Below are 22,629 nucleotides of genomic sequence, written 5' to 3'. Positions count from 1 at the left end.
TCGTGTTTCTGTCCACCTGGTGAATCTAAGTCCAATATTCACTCTCATTTAGCTCTGTTCTTGTTCTCTACCAACTCCTGAGGGAAATATCTGGCTCTTTAGCTGCTAAATGCTCCACTATGTTCACCAGTTAGTCCACAGCTAATTGTTTCTGTTTGCTGTTTGGTGCTGAGCAGGTAGTGTATAGTGGCTTTTTAGAGCTTTTTCTCTGAAAACAGCTGCCTGCTGCAGCCGATAACAACACTATGAGAGCGTTGAGAGTGAACTAAAACAGTAAAGTTGCAGCTGGACAGATAAACAATGAGCTGAAACTCACTATAAAGCTCTGTAAAGCCGAGGGGAGCTGCAGAGTCCCTGATAATTCTCTGTAGGTTCATCACTACGAGCCACAACCAACACATTACACACTGACAGTCTATATATCCTTATTATAAAAATATTGATTATAGCTGCTTTAAATTTAAATGAGAACATCATGTCCTGCTGCCATTTGTCTTTCCCACTAAAATAACTCTGCTCTCTACTCACACACACACACTTGTGTTTAATGTAGGTATTCAGGATGGTTACCCCGGCAACAAGGATAATTTTGCTTTTGAAATGACATCAGTATCTCTGTGTCCGTCCTTCTTACCTACACACACACACACACACACACACACACACTACTAGTACCTGTTACGCTACCATGTGAGTATCTGCGTGTGTGTGTGTGTGTGTGTGTATGTGTGTGTTTTCCATCTGATTACACTTCTAAGCAACAGCCTGTGCAGAGGGAGACCGAGAGCCCCATTTACATTTTTATTTGAATCTTCTCCCTCCTTTTGTTCTCGTGAAGGACTCTCTGCTCATTAAGGGCCGACCGCTGAAGAGCTTACAGAGTGCCAGAGGAGTGATGACAGAGTGATGAAGAAATAATGAAGCTGTAATGAGGGAATAACGGGGGAGTAATACTGCATTCACATCACACGGACTCTGAGGTTTCAACCACTTCTTTGGTCGTAACTATCTAAGTATTTATGTATTTAAGTGATTACGTCAAGCCATATGGATAGACTACATGTACACTTTTATACATTTACTAATGACCAATCAGCATGAGTTTATCAAGTTTGGATGAGCAGTAAGATAAGCTCCATTTAGCTTTTTGGCTAAGTTACTGGTGTGGCTTTGAGGACAATGTCGGTCAGTCAGTCCATAATTTTGTCTTGTGTAATAATGATTAATTTGATGGAAAGCCATCATATTTTATACACACATTCATGGTTTCCAGTAGAGCTGGAACAGTTGGTCGATCAACAGAAAATTAGCAACTATTTTAATAACTGAACAATCATTTTTAGCCACTTTTTAAACAGAAATGCTAAAAGGTTGCAGCTCTTCTGTGTCGTACATGATCTTAAATTGAATATCTTTAGATTTTGGACTGTTGATGAGATAAAACAAAACATTTGAAGATGTCACCATGAGCTCTAAGAAATTATAACGGGCATTTTTTTGAAATTTTCTGAAATTTATTAGAGAAAATAAAACTTTAATCAAGAAAATAATTGGCAGATTAATCGATAAAAATGAAAACTATCGTTAGTTGCAGCTCTAGTTCCTGACAACATATCCTCATGACTTCGATGTCCCGTCACATGTTGCCATTTATCATTTTGATTAGTCGCCAAACGTCATGAGGGCGGGTCTTAATTAATATTAGCCAATCAGAGGGGAGAGAGTAGAGGCGAGAGGAGTCTGGCGTGCTGCTGTTTTTGATTGTTTTTGATTATTTTTGTCCTTCCTTGTTTTTATGGATGGTTATATCAGATGTATCTTGTAACTAATAAAACGTCTCGTTGCTACCAGCATGCCGTTGATGTCTAACAAGCACCCTGAGGAACGTCTGCGCATTAAATAATCTTTTCTCCAAAACTCACAGTGTGCAGACTCTCCAGTTTGTTTTGAGCAGTGTCAGTGTGAGCAGGCTCGCATGCTGATGTGTAGCAAGTATAAGTAACTCTTCTGGTGTTTTTCCATTCCCAGGACAAATATGTAACCTTTCACATTGATGACTGATCGATTGACACGTCGTTGATGTCAAATAAGGACAATTAAGCCATGAGCTGGTTCCTTTCAAATGTTAAATTTTCCCTAAGGAGTGTTGTATGGAATGTGTGTTCGGCTGTTGACATATGTGGGAGGAGGTGATTGACAAGTTAATCACTTGCCACCTGAAATGAGAGTGTGAATCAATCAGGATTATGTTTGCACGGTGATTCAGAATAACATCAGCACGGTGAGTAAGAAGCAGACTGAATAAACATTGATGGGATCTGATCAGACAATCCTCCCATGTACAAAGACATTGATTACTCCGTTGTCAGGAGTCTCTGTTTTTGTGCTGGAATCACACAGACTCCATCGATAAAAACATGTCAGAGATGAAAAATAAAAAAATGAACTGTGAGATAATACAGATCTCTCTCTCTCTCTCTCTCTCTCTCATCCCTCCTGTCTCTCTCCACTGTGGAGCGTAATAAGCAGACATCAAAATAAATGGATTCCCCACGGCGTTTCATCACAGCAAGAGAAGAGAACACACACCCACTCAGTTGCAAAACATGCTCAATTAATCCTGCACACACACACACACACACACACACACACACACACACACACAAAGCTGCAATCAAAGGACATGGTATCCTGAATGCAGCGTTGAACAGCATATTGAACTATTCTTTGAAATCTGCCTCTGGCGTCCAGTTTCATCTGTATTCATAGGAGAAGCTGGTGAATAAAAATTGGTGGATTTTATATTCTAGTCATTTCTAACCGGCTCTTATCCACAGAGGCTTCCACTCAGCCCAGCATTATAATGTAGCTCTAAAACAAACTGAAGTAAAAGGGTCGAGTTTACACATGATGGTCAACTTCTTTCAGATGAGCAGCTCAGAAATGGACAAAATCTGCAGATACGAAGGTCAAAGATTCAGAGTCAGAGATGTCAGAGACACTGTTGGACTCACAACAGACAGTTTTTAAAAAGAAGGATCAAAATCAATGCAGCAGAACCAGAGATATCCTCTTTTTTTATTCCACACATTCTCCTTTCTTGTCAAAACTTGCTGCCTACATTACCCACAATGCAACTGGAGGTTAGGGTGTGTTATGCTGGTAGCGGCTAATGTAGCCTGGAGCTGCTAGCCTCCGTCAGAGAAGAGGAGCTACAGATCTGCTAACATCACTTCTCTCTAACTCCACACTCCCAGATATCTTTCCTTTTCAAAGTTTCAGTCTTCAGCCCCGACCGACGCTGACTCAAGTGACATCACATGAAGTAATTTATCAGATTTCACACAGCTCTGTCTGGAGACACAAAAGGCTTTATGCTCCTTTACGTTCTGTACAATAGAGCCCTACAAGAGTTTCTATCCAATCGATCGGAAACACTGAAAATGTGGAAAAATCCTGAAATATTGCAAGCAAGTTTTCACGCTTGTCTGAGGTGTAAAAGTTCTTGTGTGGATAAAAAGCAGATGTAAATAGACTTAGGGAATAAATGATGATGTAGATGAATCGTGTGACTTAAACGTCACTCAAGCTTCCACTGAAGAGTTGAAAACATCAGATCTGTGTGGAGCGACGAGGAGACTGTAACGTCCCTCAAATTAATACACGAAACAAACACAGATGTCATATTTCCATCATGTTTTCCACACGTTTCTCCATCATTTGATGGCTGCTCTTTTAATGATGTCATCTCGTTGTGTCCTCTTCTTCTGCAACGGTTTAATAGCACCGACTGGAGAATTAGCGAAACCAGCTGTTCATCTCCTAATATTCATTCCATAGTAGTGGATGAAATTCACAACATTACGAGCAACACAATCAGGCATTTCCTGTCACAATCTGATGTAGAAAGAGTCATTCATGCATTAATATCATCCAGGCTGGACTACTGTAACTCTACCATTTCCCCTTTACAACTAATCCAAAACGCTGCTGCCAGACTACTACCAAAGTCCAAGAAACGAGACCACATCACCCCTGTCCTTGCATCCTTACACTGGCTCCCCATTCATTTCAGGATAAATAAAATCCTTCTAATTGTCTACAGATCTCTCCATAGTCTCGCCCCTACATATGTCTAAGAACTTCTCACCCCTTACAGCACCAGCAGACCCCTCAGATCCTCCATATCGTGGAAAGAAAAGGCTCCTCGGCTCTGGACTAACCTGCTGGAGGTCGTCAGACAGGCTGAGTCTGTCGGAGCTTTTAAGATGCACCTTAACACCCACTTTTATTCTCTGGCTTTTAATTGTGTTTTACATGTTTTCATTTTTATCTGATTCCTTGAGTTTTAAATTGTGTTAAAACTGTTTATGTTTTTATTTTGCGTTATTTCCACAACATCTGTTATACACATATACTGTATGTCTTTATGCTTGTATGTGTAAACATATATATCTGTCTTTGTGAAGCACTTTGGTGTGAAACAGCTTTTTAAAAGGGCTGTATAAATGAAATAACCTTGAAACATGAAAACAACATTTTCTTTTGATCATTTTCTGGAAATTTGGTTTATTTTTGCACCATATTTGGATGGAAACCTCACTAATTATATTACAAAAAACATATGTAAATATATTCCTTTGAATAATAAACTGTGTCTGATATGATTTATGCACAACAGAAGTTCAGTTATCTAGTTAAAAATGATTGTAATTGTTGATGTAATGTCTCCTACTTCACTGTAAAGTCCATTCCCAGTGTTTGTGCACTGGAGGCTTCGAGTTTACACATCACACTTGTGTAAGCTGCATACTGGACCGCCATTGGCTGCAAACCAGTTGTGATGTCACAAATCCGTCCAGGTGTTAAACTGAGATTTTCAGTGAGCTCAGAGAGAAACTTTTCCTCCTGTAGCAGACGAAAGTGAAAACAAACTCAGCTCATATGTTCCATTCTCTGAGGAAAACCATGAGATGTTTATGAAGGCTCAAAGAGGCTAGTAAGTGGACCTTTGAGCTTAAACTATTTTGCTACACACTTCTGACATGACCTACTTCGCCTGACACACGGTTCACTTCCTTTAAAAACGCTGTTGGCACCTTCGAGCCCCCGTCTGACACAAACTATACTACAACCTCAAAAACCCGCATTGGGATCTGATATTGGACTGAGGAAGCACCACTGAAGCTGCAACTAACTGTGAAATAGATGATTGAGGTTTTGGTTTCATACCAGCTACACCTGCCAAGAAACACACTCGTCTTCAGAGCGAGCGGCCTGGCTCGCCGCGCCGTTTTCTCCCTCACTTTAACTGGAGCTGACGGCTTAATAAAGGGGGAGAGTTGTTTGTCTGTGAGCTCGTCTGTCGTCATTATTTCCGTCTCAGTCTCCATGGGGAGACTGCGTGGAGAGGAGTCCCTTCACTCACATTCTCTTTTTTCAGATAGATTAGAAGCTCATTTATACTGCAGGAGACGACACAACATGGCTGTCAGTGAAACAGGTTTATTCCTGTGAGTCAAGAAGAGGCCTGCTGTGACCTGCTGCCATGTAAATAACAGGCAAGCTGTTTAACAGGATCAGAGAATAAAGACTGTCTTTCCCACCGCAAGCAAGTCTGAATTTACATTATATTAAGATTAAGAAACTCGAAAGCCAAGTGTCAACCACAACAGCTGAGAGGAGCCAGTATGAAGAGTGTTAAAGTGTTTGTGGCCACTAGATGCTGTTCGACACACTCTTAGAGCTGCCAGAATAAGGTTTAAATACACGACTGTAAGGACCGGAAATCACAGGAAGACAGAGACAAAATGTTAATATGGATCTTCAACTAGGTGCATTTGCTTAACTTACATTGTGAGATATTTGTACTTTACTTTTGTGCTACTTCATACTTTTACTCCACTACATTTCAGAGGGAAATATTGTACTTTGTAGTCCACTAGATTTATTTTACAGTTCCAGTTTTTGGTTGCTTTTCAGATTTGACATTAATAAAAAAAAAATATATATATATGATAACAGCAATTCCCAACCCTTTCAAAAATCAGCGTGTAGTTGTATCTCTTGTATAAAATTGGTGTGTAGTCGTGTCTCTTGTCTAAAAACATTTACACGTAATCTATATCTCTATTATATTAGATTTTCATGCACATTTGGTTCTTATTTTGTTCTTATTTTTTGTCTAAACCACATGTTGTTTTCTTTATCGGTCACATCTGTGTTTGGAAACAGATTTATTTATGTGTCAAACAATTTTTTAAAAAACACTAAAAGAAAGAGAGACTGAGAGAGAGAGACAGAAACAGATGACAGTTGTCTGAGGTTGCTGGTTCAAATCTCTTTGCAGGTCTGCAGCAACACATTTAGTGCAACAAACCGGCTGGACGTCGCCCTCTACAGGTCAACATGGAACTGCTGGAGGGACAGAAAATGTTGTGATGCCCTCTGATGATTACATATGAATGATTAAAAATATCTAAAAATATAAACAATACATAGATTTGTGTATGATACATAAAGTGATAAACATAATATCACAGAAATAAAATAGACTTAGATATAGATTCTTTCAATATAATTTAACATTTTGCATTAATTGTAGATATACTGCTACTGTCAAAGGATATGATAACACGGGGAAATGTTCAAATGTTTCTCTAAATGCGTTATTACTGCTACTAAGTGGAAAAGTTTGCTGCTATGATAACATGGTTTTCAACACTGTCGTTCAGTCCAGGGTGTTGAGGCTTCATTACATCTCCAAACCAGTAAGTGGGACATTTAAATATGTTTTTATGCTCTATTATCTGACATTTACCGGACTGGATTAGTTATTTTCCACCGCAAATAGGATGCAGAGGGATTCTAGGATCTTTGTCAGTATTTCTGAATATCTGGTTTGGTCAAATACATCAACAATGAGAAGAAATTACGCCTTTTAAAGGACGGACTTAAATTTATTCCCATCTATGGATGGCGCTGATGGTTGGCTGGTCCACCACTGTGGTCCAGACTGAAATATCTCAACAACTATGTGATGGATTGCTATAAAATTTCCAACAGACAGCCTGAATCATACTGACTTTGATGATCCTCTGATTTTTCCTCTAGATCCACCATGAAGTTGATATTTTAGTTCTTTGGTTAAATATCTATTTCATATTTATTATAACATCTATCACCATTTGATGGATTGCTGTGAACTGCGTGTTCCCCAGAAGATGAGTCATAATTACTTTGATCCTCTGACTTCTCATCCATCGCCATCATCAACACATAATTTTGTCCAATACTTTGGTTTATGACCAAATACCTGCAGAACTAACGACATTCCCATCAGCCTCAGTGGTGCTTTGTGTTTAGTGCTTATTAGCAAATGTTAGCATGCTAACATGCTAAACATTATATCTGCTAAACATCAATGCTAGCATTAAGACTGTAGACTCTCAGTCTTGTTGTATAAGATGTTTTAATGAAAACATTGTTCATATATTGTTTAGGTGGTATTTAAATATTTATTTTAAAAATTGCTGCACTTTCAAAGCATGTTTTTTTTTTTCTTAAACACAGTTTTAAACTCTCATAGCTGCACTGACCATAAAATTGGTAGATTGTTGGATAACAGTCAGCTAAATTTTCAGAATTTTACCTGGAAATTCTTCACTTAGCAGGTTTTCCTCATTTAGTTGAACAATTTAACTGTTTTACCTACAATCTGCAAAAATGCAAGGCCATTCTTATCCAAATCTCCATATATCAAAAATAAAGTAATAAAAAAGATGAATCAAATAGTTTACTGACAGAAAATTAATCAGCAATTAGTTGAGAAAATAAAATAGTTGTTGGTTGCAGCCTTAAACTCCAGTGTTTATGAGTGTGTGCACATGCGTCCTCAACATGCTTAAACTGATCAGCTCAGTAATAATTAATAGGGAACCTTATCTGTCTGAAAGCAAATAAAGAGGGGTACATCTCCATGGCAACAACCCCCCAGGCCTACAATCACACAACACATACATTCATCTGCTGCCAGGTCAGACCGTGAGTGTGTGGTTATTACCGTCAGGGGTGCAGCATGCACAGGTCCTACCAGCCGTTAAAACCCGTCACCAACCGCTACCTGCAGCAGCGATGGGACCAGGACAACTTTGAAAACCACCGCAGGAAGGTAGGAGGATGGAGAGGATGTGGTACACTGTGTTGTTTTTCTGATTCTAATACTGATATGTTACTGCAATCTGGTAAATTCAATGTATTGTGCATTGTCCCTTTTAAATAAACAATACGAAAAAATAAATAAATAAATTTGGGATAAAGTGTTGGTCAACGTAAAAAGAGGTCTCTGTCACTTAGAAAAAAACCCATTCAAATGAATAAAAACATTCAAGAAGATACATACAAGAAATTCATTTGAATTAACGTGAACCCATGCAGTGTAATCCTAAACTACAATGTAGATTTGACTTATTTCTGCTAATTTATGATGCGTCTGCTGCCTCACCTGGACCCTTTTCTTCAAATGTGTCTTAACTAATTCAGGCTAACATGCTGTTATCAGGATAAAATAATCCTGTTAATTCTCATCCAGCTAACTTGGTTCTTTGAAGGCAGTTTGAGGACTGATTAGTTAATCCTGGATGAAGTTATCTTAAATAACAAAGGCAGGAGTTGAAACCATGATCAATATTCATATGATTGGCTGAGTGCTGATCACGTGACTACAGTTACATGAGGTATGTGGGCTGGGGACCCTCCCAGCATGCACTGGGGCAATAGATTAATGTTCATAATGGCCAATTTATGTGTGCTCCTTCATTGTTACTGCTGTTATTTTGTTCTACATGGTGGTCCAAAATGTTTCCACATGCAACAGATTTTAAAGTGATACTTATAAGTCTGCTATAAAAAGGAAACCTTATAAAAATAATAATAATAAAAAGCAGCTTTGATTGCATAAACAGTTTTCATCAAAGTGAATTCTGGTTTTTCTGTGACATAAGTCTGAACTTGCAAACAGCTTCCAATGAAGGGTTTGTGAGTAAATTTTAACAGCAAAGTCAGCAGTGTTGAGTAGCTGTGGTTTCAGGGATGGCCACATTTATTGTGCTGCACTTACCTGTGTTAACCTGTCCAGGTGAGTTCTGCCCTGCCAGTAGTGGACACCAAAGGCATGAGGACACCAGCGCACGTCCAGCTCAAACTGAAAAAGCTGCAGGTCAGTAGACACACACATACACACTTTTTGGCTGACGTTTTTTAAATGTCACAATCATCATCCCTTCAATTTCCATTATTCAAACAGTGTTAAGTCTGAGAAATTGGAGACATTTGAGTTGGGAAAAAAGTGGCCTTCATTAGACCGCTCAGTGTGAGTCAAGCGTCAATCAGCCTTAACGATGGGGAAGTTGAGGCCTTTCAGTCCTTTAATTATAGTGCCAATCAAGTTTTCATTCAAATCAAACCAGTGTTGGAAATGTCACATGTGACTGACAAAAGGAGGGAAATATCTGTCATTTCTCTGACCTTTAATTTGGAAAGTTTAAAATGTCCCAACTCTCTGTTTTAACTCTTGGTTTCTTTGATTCAGCTGCAGGATGAGCGGCTGTCAATCATCGACAGAGACAACCGCCTGCTGGCCAACAAACTGGCCGACATCGTTTGCTCTAAAGGCCTGGTCGACCACAGAAACCAGTACCACCTGAGGAGGTAAGAACCTGCTGACATACAATAATATGTGTCATATCATGTCATGTCATTTCCTGTCATGTCCTGTTATGTCATGTTATGTCATACCTTCTCATGTGGGTGGTGCTGGTGTACCAGAATGCATTATACTAGGTAGTAGTAGTATTCCAAATACTTTATCCACCCCATTAACATACATGAGGGGGGCAAAATATTAGGAACACCATTCAATATAATGCACCCCAGTACACCACCACCCACTACGACCTCAATAATAAATATAAATAACAATTATCACCTTTCTGACAACGTCAACAAAAACTGACAATGCATAAGCTTTGTAAAGGTAGAATTTATGGCAGAGCTGTTGTATTGGATTGCATGTGTCATATCATGGTAATGGTGATTATTTCCAGTTTGCATGTGATCAACAACACAGGAAGCCACAGTTTATCCCATTATTAAGTGTATTCACTTGTATCTTTGATGAAGCCGAAGCTCATCCTGTGGAGTTTTGGTGAAACAGCGGCTTCCACCCCCTCAGATGTTTAACATGTCTGAGATGATGCCAGTGTTGGACCTTTAAATATTTGATGTGACCAGTCCTGCTCTGTTATGGTGTTAAATTATTGATTTGGATATGTGATGGTGCTGACAGTCTGGTAGTTATCTGCCCTCAGACATGGTTGTAATATTTTAAAAGATAGGTTCAGGTTCTTTCAAATCTGTCTTAAAGGACGGGTTCACAATTTTTCAAGTGTGTCTTAAAACAGCAGTCAGGTGTCCATATGAGCAGTGAAAGAGGTTTTCCTCGCTGTAATCATTCCTCCTGTTCATTACTGGCTAGTAAAAGATCCCCTTCAAATGTGCTTTCAATGTAAGTGATGGGGGCCAAAATCTGAATTATCTGAAGCTTATATAAGGCTTCAGCAGTTCAAGGCTGTGGGAAGTAGTGGTGCTGAGGGTGCTGCAGCACACCCTGGTGGACGGTAGAGGACCTGCACGTTCACAACTATAAACCCTCTAAGACCTGCAGGGCTGTATACGAGGCTGTAGCGGGCTGTTTTAAAGCTAGAGTGAAGATTCTGAAAGTCATATGAAACTAGATGACTTAAGGCATCTATTGGTACCAACCATGTCATGCTAGCTTAACAAGGAGGAGGGCTAAATAACACTCCAAAGTTAGGCAAAATTATGGCGAGGGAAAAACTGGCATGGCCATTTTCAAAGGGGTCCCTTGACCTCTCACTTCAAGATTTCTGAATGAAAAATGGATTCTATGGTTACCCATGGGCCTCCCCTTTACAAACATGCCCATTTTATGCTAATGCCATGCAGTTTTGGGCAAAAACCATGCAGTTGTTTGCATGCAGTTTAAATGTGTTATTTTCACATATTCAAAAAATGGTGTGTTCGAATATTTCTGCATGCTTGGGTCTCTAAACAGTCTTGTAATTGCATAAATTGGGTATGACTGGAAAGATGAGACTCTTGTGGATTCAATGAGCCCAATTCATGTACGATGATGTTAGTCCACATAGCAGCCATTTCATTATAGTGAAACCATTTTTGAAACTTGACCTCACTGTATAAAATGACCTATTGTGACCTCTAGGATAATCACAGACTCATGAACCTTTACAACCACAAACTAGAGACCGAGGGCATTCGGAGGATTTATGGCTTTCCTCGTTATATTGACAATAAGGGTTTCTGAGCAATTTCCAGAACAGAGGTGCTCGCCATCCAATTGCCGAAAAATACAACTCTTACAGAAATCTCCAAATGTCAAAAGTTTTGATACCAAATCACAGCATGAATTCTTCTATGACGTTCCTCAAGGTCTAGATATCTTAATGTGGTATTTTGGAGGGATCTTGGACCATTTTTATCAATTCTCAAATGGTCAAAAATGGTTACGTTTTGCACCAAATCTGTGTAACAAATAGTATCAACCCAAAAATTGCTGCAACAACTTATGAGACATAATGAGCATGGGAATGGCTATCATATACTTCCATTGGAATGTTGTAAGCCCTTATACACTATTCTTTCAAAATGTGAATAGGCACCTAACCAAAACACAATGTTTATTACAGATTTATCACTAGAAAGACACACTGTCCTGAGTTGCATCTCAAATTAATCTTCTTCTATGTGGCATTAACTGTTGAACTGCTATCTCCCTAAACATTTCCTGTCTCCCCCTAAAAAAGACAAAAATGTGTCTTTGGTGGGTCTCTGTGGGTTAAAAAAATAAACAAATAAAAAAGTTTTGTTTAATTTCTGTTGGTTATGTTCATATTCTAATGATATTTGCATTGCTGTTAATCTCGTCAGAGTTTGCACATCGTTATTGACTTTTAACAGACAGTGAAAGGAAGTTAACAACATTGTTTTCCATCAATGAATCCCATTAAAGTGCATTTCACACAAAATGTCTCTTTTTCTTCGCTTCCTCAGTCTGAATGCTGACAAGCGGAGGGAGGAGCTTCTTCTGGTCAGCCGCCAGAATCAAGCAATCTACCAGCGAATCACATCCCGCCAGTCGGAGTACCGCCGTCAGCTGTGGTTGGATGACTGGGAGAAGACGCAGCGTCGGAGGGGCGACATTTCCTGCTACCCGCAAGGGCTTGGAGATAAACAGGTCCAAAGAGTGAAATATGTGACAATAATGTGATTTCCTCACAAGTCTGAATATGTAAGGTGCTGGTAAAATGCACAAGAAGAAATTAACTTAAAGGACCAGTGTGTAAGATTTAGAAGGATCTATTGGCAGAAATGGAATATAATATTCATAAATATGTTTTAGTCAGTGTATAATCACCTAAAAATAAGAATTGTTGTGTTTTGTGTTTTTTGCCTCAGAGTGAGCCCTTTATATCTACATAAGGAGCGGGTCTTCTTCGCTGGGGTCTGCCGTTTTGCACTGCCATGTTTGTACAGTAGCCCAGAGCTGACAAACCAAACACTGGCTCTAAAGAGGGCCTCTCGTGTTTTTTGCAAGTTTCACAGCCACTGTAGGTTCTCTTACACGCTTGCAAGGGAGGGGTTGGAGGGAGGGGTATTCAGTTGGTTGCAAGCGGTTAGCTCCCAGTCTGAAAAGTGAAGCCAATGCAGAAGTGACTTAAACCTGCATTCTTTCAAATGGCCAGCAGGGGGACGACTACACTGGTTGCAAGAAGAAGTCTGATTGTATAGAAGTCTATGAGAAAATGATCCTAGTTCTCACTTGATTTATTATCTCAGTAAACATTTTCCTGATGAGTTTATGATCTCAATCGCTAGTTTCAGGTCTTCTTCAACACAGCATGATGTTCATTTTATAATGAAAATGGTCCCATTTACCACTGCTGCTACCATGGCAACAATGTAGGCATAGCTGCCGCTATTTCACAATGTATTTTTGGTTCATGAAAGTTAATTGTAACATTTTGGTCGCTAAAAAAAGTCTTGTTCAGCATTTGGTTGTACTAAAATACCCTCTAAGGAGTCTGCTGTTCAGTTTTTCTGGTAAGTCCATTTTGTTTTAATGGTTGTAAGCCTGTTTTTCACAAGCAAAAATTAGCATTAGCCATATCACAGTTAACCATAGACTGTAAATGCACCATGCTAACCAAGCTAGCAGATAACGTTGGGGTCAGCTCCACCTTCTCGTCCAAATATGATCACTTCAGAACGAGAGTCCACAAACCAGTGGGTGATGTCACAGTGGCTATGGTTGGTTGCATCTGCAGCCTCACTGCTACATGCCACTAAATCCTACACATTAGTCCTTTAATGCATACAGATGTGCTGCTGACTTTTTGTACTTTGTAAATATCCATTATGATTAAAACCTGAATCTTTAGAAGAAACTCTACAATACGTCATACAAACAATCCACCAAATAACATTCAGCTTTGAAAATTGATTCACCTTCTATTCAGCCACCTTCACAATAAAATGCACCACAGAGTAGCACCACTCATAAAAGATGAGATTAAAGTGAGATGCCTGGTGGACTGAATGAATGAACCAATGCTGAAGTGGCTCCCAAAGATTCATAAAAGGCCTTTGAGTAATAAATGCCATAAAAATGCTAGCCTGACTGTTGTGTGTGTGTGTACGCAATAATACACACTGAGCTGGTTGTTATCTCTGAATCAGAGGACGTGTGATCAGTGCTGTATGTTTGTGTCTGCAGAGGTCACTCAGGAAGGTGAAGTTTGCAGCTGTGGAGAGCAGCAGCGAGCCATCTGAGAGCTGCAGCAACACCGACACCGGCAGAGAAACCTGAAACACACACAAACTATTTTGTCCAGCAACCTGCCGACGATAAACTCTAAACTGGCTCCAACAGGTGACATCACACCTCGCTACGTCTATCTTCACATACAGTCTGTGGGTGGAACAGGCCTTGGTGAAACTTTACATGTGAAACCAATATGTTTGACAAGCTTTTTTCTGTGTGTGTGTGTTAATTCTGTCTGTTTGATGCTTTGTATTAAACGCTTTTGTTGTGAAGCGCTTTGTCATGTAGAGATGGGATTCCCATGGTTACAACATACAAGACGTCATTTAATGGGATCCCTCAGGACAGTTGTATGACTGCAGAGTTGGTTGTGTGAACGTTAAAAAAACATTGTACATTGACAATATAACATTACATCCGCTATGATCGACAGACTTGACTGAAGACATTCATATGTGTTTGCTTTGTATAATTTTTCAGTCATAAAACAACGTGGATGATGGCATGAATGCTATTTACTGGTTGCAGACTGGTAATCATGGTAACTCTGACATGACATGAACACAGCTAACTAATGAAAGTTGAACCAACTCTGACAGTGTAAAGCTGAGCCTGATGAGTTTAGTCTGAAATGTTCCAAAGGGCCACCGTAGAGGATAAACCTGTTTCATTTAGGTAACAATATGATCTTTACTCAGGAGACATCCTCAGGATGAAGTTAAGACTTAATAGTCTTTTATTCATCCATCCAACTATTTTGTTTTGTGGGGTGGAATGAACATATTGACTTAAGAAATAAAATAGTCTGTGTTTGTTTAATCATTTTGAAGTTAATGTGGATGATTTGGTGTTTTTGTGTTTTGTTCCCTGTGATTGATCCCACTTTAAATCCAATAAAAGCTCCTGAGTCATAAACTCATTAGTCATGTTTTCATCCTGGAGAAATGTTCATGATGTTGTGTCTCAAACAACATCAAGCTTTTCTTGCTCGTGACTCTTTAATTCCCCAACAATAAGAGTTCTCAAGTTGTTGTGTTATTTGTTTGTTGCATGTTGTATTTATTCTTTTTTTCCCTGCTAACTGAACTGGGTATAAGAGGGAGGAGCCTAAAACAGGCGGTGAAAAACATGGCCAACACTTCAGCCAGTCCCAGTGAACTGAAGACAGGTTAGCTTATTATGCTAATTGACTTAACATGCTGTTTGATCTTAATGATGGCTCAAGCAGTGTCCTGGTTAGTTCATACTGACCATTAGAAGATCCCTTCATAATGAACTTACAATGGAAGTGATGGGGGACAAAATCCACAGTCCTCCTTCTGTACAAAAATGTATTTCAAAGTTTATCTGAAGCTAATATGAAGCTTCAGTGTCCAAATGAGTCAAATCAAGTAGATATCTTTCAACGTTAGTCTTTTTAGTGCCAAAGTTCCTCTTTTTGTTACTATACTTCCACCGCAGCTCAACAGGGAAACACTGTCCGAGGAAACACAAAGAGGGAATTTGATGCTAAAAAGACTGTAAATGTGTCAGATATCCACTTGATATGACTAACTCAGACTGATGAAGCTGAATATAAGCTTCACATCAACTTTTAAATGACTGTGTGGACACACTGTGGATTTTGGCCTCCATCACTTACATTGAAAGCACATTTGAAGGATCTTTTAATATCCAGTATGAACAGGAGGAAAACCTCTTTCACTGTTCATATGGACACCTGACTGCTGTGAACCTGTCCTATAAAGGTAAGTTAGGTCAGAGTTAGAGGATGGTGTTGCCTTTTGAATATATTAAATATGCAATCAAGAAAATACCAGTGTATAAGAGTCACAAGTCTCCCACATCCTAGTCACTCTCCTCCACTCAGCTGTTTCCCCACTAGGTGGCAGTAAATACAAGCCTCTGCTCTGAGGGAGAGAGAGAGAGAGAGGAAGATTAAGGACTGTTCTGATAGGAAAAGAAAAGTTTTGGATTGGAACCGTGCTTATAAATGAGAAGAACTTCAGCCTGCAGCTCATTTGGTTTCTATTATAAGAATCTCATTGAACACAGAGTCCAAGAATTTACTGTGGTGCAGAGACACAACCAACACTGCACAGTCCAGACTGACACACACACACAGGAGTTCAGATAGAATAATTTCCATTTTACAATATACATATAATATAACTGCAATGTTTACACCTTCAACATTGAGTCAAAATATACACTACAACAATTCACCTGTTTATCGTGACTATTCTCAACAGTGGTGGAAGAAGTATTCAGATCCTTTACTTGAGTAAAAGTACCAATACAGCAATGTAAAAATACTTCATAACAAGTATTTTTGAAAATACTTGTATGAAAATTCCTGCTACAGTAATAGTACATAAGTATTCGCAGCAAAATGTAGTTAAAGTATTGCAGTAAAAGTAGTGGTTTGGTCCCTCTGACTGATATATTATTATATATGACATCATTAGATTATTAATAGTGAAGCATCAGTGTTAAAGCAGCATGTTACTGTTGTAGCTGCTGGAGGTACAGCTAGTTTACACTACTTTATATACAGTTAGCTAGTTTAGTCCAGTGGTTCCCAACCTAGGGGTCGTGACCCTCCTAAGGGTCAGCAGATAAATCTGAGGGGTGGTGAGATGATTAATGGGAGAGGAAAGAAGAAAAAACAAAGTTCTGATACACAAATCTGTTTTCAGTTTTTGGACTTTTTCTCCAATCTTTGATCTTAAATATCTGATCATTTGAACATTTATTGAAATGAAAGCATGTGAGAAGTTAAGAGGGAAAAATCACTATTTGGTGGAGCTGTTAACAACTCATAGACATGTGAAATGTGACCCTGACTACACACTGCTTTTTGTAAGACGTCCAAAGCCAAAAAGGTTGGAAACCACTGGTTTCATCTTTAACAATGTGTTGCATTTTAAAAGCTTGTTATATTATCCATTGTGTCAAATCTTCATCTGAAAAGTAACTAAAGCTGTCAAATAAATGTAGTGGAGTAGAAAGTACAATATTTCCCTCTGAAATGTAGTGGAGTGGAAGTATAAAGTAGCATCAATGGAAATACTCAAGTAAAGTACCTCAAAGTTGTACTTTAGTACAGTACTTTAGTAAATGTACTTAGTAACTTTCCACTGGTTCTCAACTTAAGTGACAATATTTTAAAATATAACAGATCAGACGATCTAGATTCATATTGGAAAGATGTAACATCCCATCTAAAGGTTTTTAATTTACACAGCATTTGAAATACCGGAATACCAACCAGGCAAAGCAGGCAACTGACTCCAGACCTCCAGATTTACTCCTTAAAAATACATATTGATGTATCTGATTGGCTCAACCTGAGATCTACACCTGGGGTCAATCAGGTGAAGTCTATGTATGGACCTTCTTGGTCACATGTTGAACATCCCCTGATGAAAACGTCATAATTGCACTTCATAAATTGACTTTTTGGGAGCATCTATTCAGCGTGCAGGCGACCTTGTTTTCTAGGATAATTTGGCCTGCAGTTAATATTTGCTGCAGGAATAAAAGGGTCGGTGCTGCGAGCATGAAAGGGGTTAACTGTGAGAGCAATGTGCGGAGTAAATATATGTGCAGTGGAAAAGCCCTTTAACAATGTCAGTCTGTCCTGAGCTCCACTGGAAGTCTCCATCTGGAAACAATTAACCAGCGTCTGTAACGGTAAACCAACTCCCTCCCTCCCTGCCGCCACCAAACCAAACATTAACAACAATTATTCAATGACTTTTCCTCTTCAAGGCTGCATATTCATATACAAATATATACACTGTGTGTGCATCGGGTGCTTGTTTTCTCAAACATATACAAAGAAAACAGTGTTATTGGTTTATCAGAGAGCTGCTGTCATTCCCTGTTTTATAGCGTTTCACTTTATTAAGATCAGAGGGAGCTGCACACAGAGCGAGTTTATTAGGACGGGACTTTACACGACAGACTGTGGTTACAAAACACTTCTGGAACAATACAACACTCACAACAAATAACTGTCACTAACAATCAAAGTACAAGGGAATGGAAAAGGCAAAGAGGAAAAACATGTTTACAGAATATTATTTTACTCAGTTTGTTGCGTCTTAATTTTGGTTGCTGAATTATTCTGAAATTTTTTTAGCGGTTGAGCACTAAAATATCATGTCATGAATTTGAATTGCTAAAGTGAAAAGACTGATGTCATAGTTAGACATATTGTGTCATGTCGTATGCTTTTCTTCCAGCAAAATAAATCTGGTCATGTATTTGCCGTGTCATGCTGCGTCATGTTGTTATATCATGTTATGTGTTATAATTTGTAAGTGTCATGTCAAGTTAAGTTAAATCCCAGCAGACTCACAGGATTTATGGCTCTTGTGGTTTTGATTATTTGAAAAATAAAAAACGCTTCTAATGATCATTTTGTCTTGGTTTTGTATTTTTACAGCTTTATCGATCATTTCTATCAGTAATAATAACACTGTAATAACCAGGTTAATATCTGAGATCTGGGAACAGGGTGGCATCACTAAAAAGAAGTCTGTCAAGAAACACAACCTAAACCTTTTATTTTATTTATTTATTTTTTTTACCTCTGGCAGTTTTCAGCTTACCTTTGTACCATTTGAAGTTATTCACTGGACTTGAACTGCTTTCATTTAAATAAAAACTGGAAAAATGGGGATGTTCTTAAACCTTCGACTGGTATATAAATATACTGTATACATACAGTCCAGTCAAAAATCTAACTGTCATCAATGCAAACCACTTTGAGGAATCTAAAATATGAAACATAATTTGGTTTGTTTAACACTGTTTTGTTCACTACATGATTCCATATGTGTTATTTTATAGTTTTGATGTCTTCACTATTGTTCTACAATGTAGAAAATAGTAAAAAAAAAAAACAAAGAAAAACCCTTGAATGAGCAGGTGTGTCCAACCTTTTGACTGGTACTGTGTATTATATATTTCCTCTATACATAAAAACACATTTCTGCTTTTGTACTTTGGAGTCTTTGTCAAAACAACGAATCATCTCCTGCATTCTGCCAAGTGGGAACTAAACCTCCAAACAGGCTGACATATTTGATCCTGATTGGATTTAAATCCAGATTAACTGGCTGACAGTTGATAGAGATCCATCCTTCCTCCTGCTATTGACAGCTGATGGTTGAGACATGTGCTTCCTCACACGACTCTGTCCAAGATACAGATTTACAGTCGTCCTCGGTCTGTACTCTGCAGCACAGTCCTGTAGACCACATGAAGCCAAAAACTCTGCATTCAACCAACACTTCGTCGGCCATCTTTAACTTCTTTTCATTATTATTCAGGTTTTTTTCTTTACTTCTGTTTCATAATTGCTGTCAGCTGCTCTTTTCTAATGCTTCCTTTGTCTCTTTATTTAGGCTCCAGTCCATCCTGGTCTCTGTAGCTGCTGGCTGCATGAACACAGTGTGATCAAGAGGCTGAAAAACAGCAGATTTTGTGTCTCTTTGAGACTGAAATACTGAAGTTTCTGCAATGCTACTGTAGCTGCAGGGCTTGAGGATGGTGCTGAATATTCATGGTGCCCAGAGGATGAGTCCCTATTATTTGGACGATCCGTTGACCTCTATAGTGTCACCACACAACCAGCAAGACTCGAATGGTGTTTTGTTGACTTTGCACTCATCCCAAGGCTGGATGATTTCTGTTCATGGATGTACAGAGTTAGAGGAAAAAAGGAAGGTGAAACTGAAGAAAATCCCTCCAAAGATCTGGAGTTTCTTGTTTGACAAAGGCACACACACACAGTCGGTGAGCCACAGCTACAGCTGATGTCCATACAAATAATTCCAATGAGAAATACATATTGAATGCACTAAAAGAATAACAACTTAGTCACTTTCATATTTTGAGAAGGGATCTAAACGGCGCCCTTTTAAGGGCACACCAGACATGTGTTAGCCCACAACATCAGCAGCGTTTTGTCATGATGGTGACACGTCTGGATACACCACTACCCTATTTCCTGGCGTCAACGTGCGTCAATGCTCTATCAAACACAGCAATTTGATTAATTTGATTAGTTGTTTTTGCACGATGTGTGAAATGTCTAAATGCTGCTCTTTTAATGACATCATCTTGCTGTTCCCTTTTTCTTCTGCAATTGTCTAATGGCACCAATTGGAGAATTATTGTCACCAACTGTTTATCTCCTCACAGTCACGCAACAGTAGTGGATGGAAACAAACATTAATCGTGTGATTGCTGGAAGCTCTTTATTATTCCACTACTTCTTATTATTCCACATTCCGTACATTTTTTGGACCTTTTCAACTGCTGCATACTTTGTGCTAGAAAAACCATTCAAATGTCAAACTGTGCAGCTCATTCAGCAGATGTTTGTTATTACTTTTCTGTTTTCTAGCATATTCCAGTGATATAATGGCAGTCTATGGGAGAATTAGATCCAACTCAGTTGGACAACTCGGACATCCCTTATTTTATATCCATTTTTAAACATCAAAATTTATAATGGCAGTCTATGACAGAACTCGATCCAACTCAGTTGGAACCTTGTCACTCGCACAATTTTAACTCCTCAAGCACTTATCATATGTCAAAATGTTGCCACAAGCCTCCTCTCTCTCAAAATGTAAACATATTTCCTATAGTGGTTATAGTTTTTGAGAACTAAACCTTAATTGATAGGGAGAGCACTGTCAGGCTTTCATTGACTGCAATACAGTCTGCAGTAGGGGTGTGCCCGAATACAAATACATTATTTGGCAAATCACAAATAGTGGGTTTTTTTTTCAAATATTTGTTTCATCAAATATTTTAAAAATTATTTGCTTTCTTCTAAGGAAGAAAAAAACCCCATGTCAAATACCAGTGTGTCCTAACCTGCTACATGACATTTCCTTATTTGGACATCACTCTCGGAGTTGGGGGTGTTCCCCAGAGATAAAGTTGAGCTAATGACACACGTGAAGTGCTCCCAAGGGACTCTCCATAACTTGTTGTTCCCCTTCTCCTTTCCACAAAGTTAGGTTGTAAAAAATAGGAAATAAATGAAAAGTGCAAAGTAATAATCGCCTTTGAAGTTCTTCCCTACACGTTACACGGTGTGCTGTCTCTGTGTTATGGGTGTATAAATAGTTAAAGGTCTGTCCGCCATGAGGTGATGAGTAAAGTTTTAGCTCAGTAGTCAGAGCAGTCATCTATGATCTGGGAGACTTCAGCTCGAGTTCGTGTGGGGACCTCCTATGTAAGATAGTTTATATATAGTCATTAATATCTTAAATGCCATACATGCTAAAGTAATCATATCTGGTACACAGGTGCCCCATGTAGATGTACTCAACATATTAAAGCCTGTATTCAATAGCATCCCCATGTGGTTGTTTATTAAGCATTTCACATTTTGGCTAATAACTCATGAACCTTTAGGAATAGAGGAAACATTTTTGTACTGTGGGTCCCTTGGATGAAGCTGATTTGACTGATATAGGCCACACCCATTTTCACCTTAAAATTTTTCTGCCATTTTTGATTGTTTTGGTAAACACATTTTTTGCCTCTATTGACACATATCTCATCCAATCTTCACCAAACTTGGTACATACCATATTTAGATGACACTGAACAGGACTTGTGCATTAGCTTATGGATATCCATCACTGTTTGTCTGTAATTGGTTACCAAAATGTTGAAAGTGTGGCCTAATGCACTTAACGGGCCATAACTCTTGAATGAATAATTCAATTGCAACCACATTTGGGAAAGTTGTACAGACAGCCACATTACACAAGTGTGCAACATTTGATACAATTCCACGAGCAGGAGACCTTACAGTGAAAATATAACTTTACATTTATACAATTCTATTGTCTTTAACAAAATGAAACTTGGTACACAGCTTCTCCATGAGCATGTGCACAACATACTGAAGCATGGCACCAATAGCCCCACCCTGTGTCCATTAATAAAACACCACCATGTCTCTTGAACACATGACTCAATTACCACAGATTTTGGGTGGTATCTTCATATGTAAATCACCAACACTGCTGTGACATTTCATTTCATTTTATTTTAACCTTTATTTAAGATTCTCGGAAAACCATTTAGGGTGATCCTCATTTACAATGATGCTGAGATTACACATGGAAAAACAAAAAAACCCCAAAAACAAGCAAACAACATAGAAACATACATAGTTAACAAAATCAGTTAGAACAGTTACAGTCAGGCAGTAAACGGATAATAAATTATATTCCTGAAGTGTCCAAGAGGTATGAGAGTATTCAGTTTTAGGTCACACTGCAAGAGGTTCCATGAGTTTGCTGCAATAACACTAAAACAGTCTTTCCAAGTTCAGTCCTGGCATGAGCTACCTGGAGAGCCAGACAGTCACTGGAGCGGGTTAGAAGTGGACCAGAGTTCCAGTGCAACGGAGATGTGATGTATGATGGTAATTTTCCGGTCAGGGATGTGTTGGTCATTCACCTCTAGGTAGTGCTACAGTACAAATCAACTTTAAAGCTCTATCAGCACAGAATTTTGCGAGGATGTGCATTTGAAATACCGGATTACTTTGCAAGGTCTGCAAATGTTTGACCACTGGGGTCACTGCAAGCTTTAAAGGTTTGTAAAAATGAACCCGGTTGCTGGGACTCTTCTAGAAGCCGGGCCGGCGAGCAGCAGCAGCA

At 38.8% G+C, this 22,629-nt stretch overlaps 1 protein-coding gene and 1 long non-coding RNA gene across 2 annotated transcripts in view; one reads left to right on the top strand and one right to left on the bottom strand.

The window, feature by feature from the left end:
• LOC122985399 overlaps positions 1–4,204 on the bottom strand; it is a 365,027-nt gene extending 360,823 nt beyond the window's left edge. The window contains exon 1 of the long non-coding RNA XR_006404104.1: positions 4,158–4,204. This is a non-coding gene — a long non-coding RNA (uncharacterized LOC122985399). The remainder of the gene's footprint in view (positions 1–4,157) is intronic.
• Positions 4,205–9,141: 4,937 nt separating this feature from the next.
• si:ch211-284k5.2 lies at positions 9,142–14,836 on the top strand. Its single transcript, XM_044356001.1, has 4 exons — positions 9,142–9,217; positions 9,590–9,708; positions 12,151–12,334; positions 13,874–14,836. The coding sequence occupies exons 1-4, from the start codon at positions 9,173–9,175 to the stop codon at positions 13,964–13,966; spliced, it is 441 nt and encodes a 146-aa protein (XP_044211936.1). The 5' UTR covers positions 9,142–9,172; the 3' UTR covers positions 13,967–14,836.
• Positions 14,837–22,629: the final 7,793 nt, after the last annotated feature.

Source organism: Thunnus albacares, chromosome 7, assembly GCF_914725855.1.
Source record: "Thunnus albacares chromosome 7, fThuAlb1.1, whole genome shotgun sequence".
Classification (NCBI taxonomy): Eukaryota; Metazoa; Chordata; class Actinopteri; order Scombriformes; family Scombridae; genus Thunnus; species Thunnus albacares.
The sequence above is the reverse complement of the archived record's forward strand: the minus strand, read 5'-3'. Positions and strand labels throughout refer to the sequence as shown.

Coding starts and splice junctions, on each gene's coding strand:
- si:ch211-284k5.2 (XM_044356001.1), top strand. CDS start 9,173: ATGAGGACACCAGCGCACGTCCAGCTCAAACTGAAAAAGCTGCAG. Junction 9,709..12,150: donor AACCAGTACCACCTGAGGAG/GTAAGAACCTGC, acceptor TCGCTTCCTCAG/TCTGAATGCTGACAAGCGGA. Junction 12,335..13,873: donor AAGGGCTTGGAGATAAACAG/GTCCAAAGAGTG, acceptor TTGTGTCTGCAG/AGGTCACTCAGGAAGGTGAA.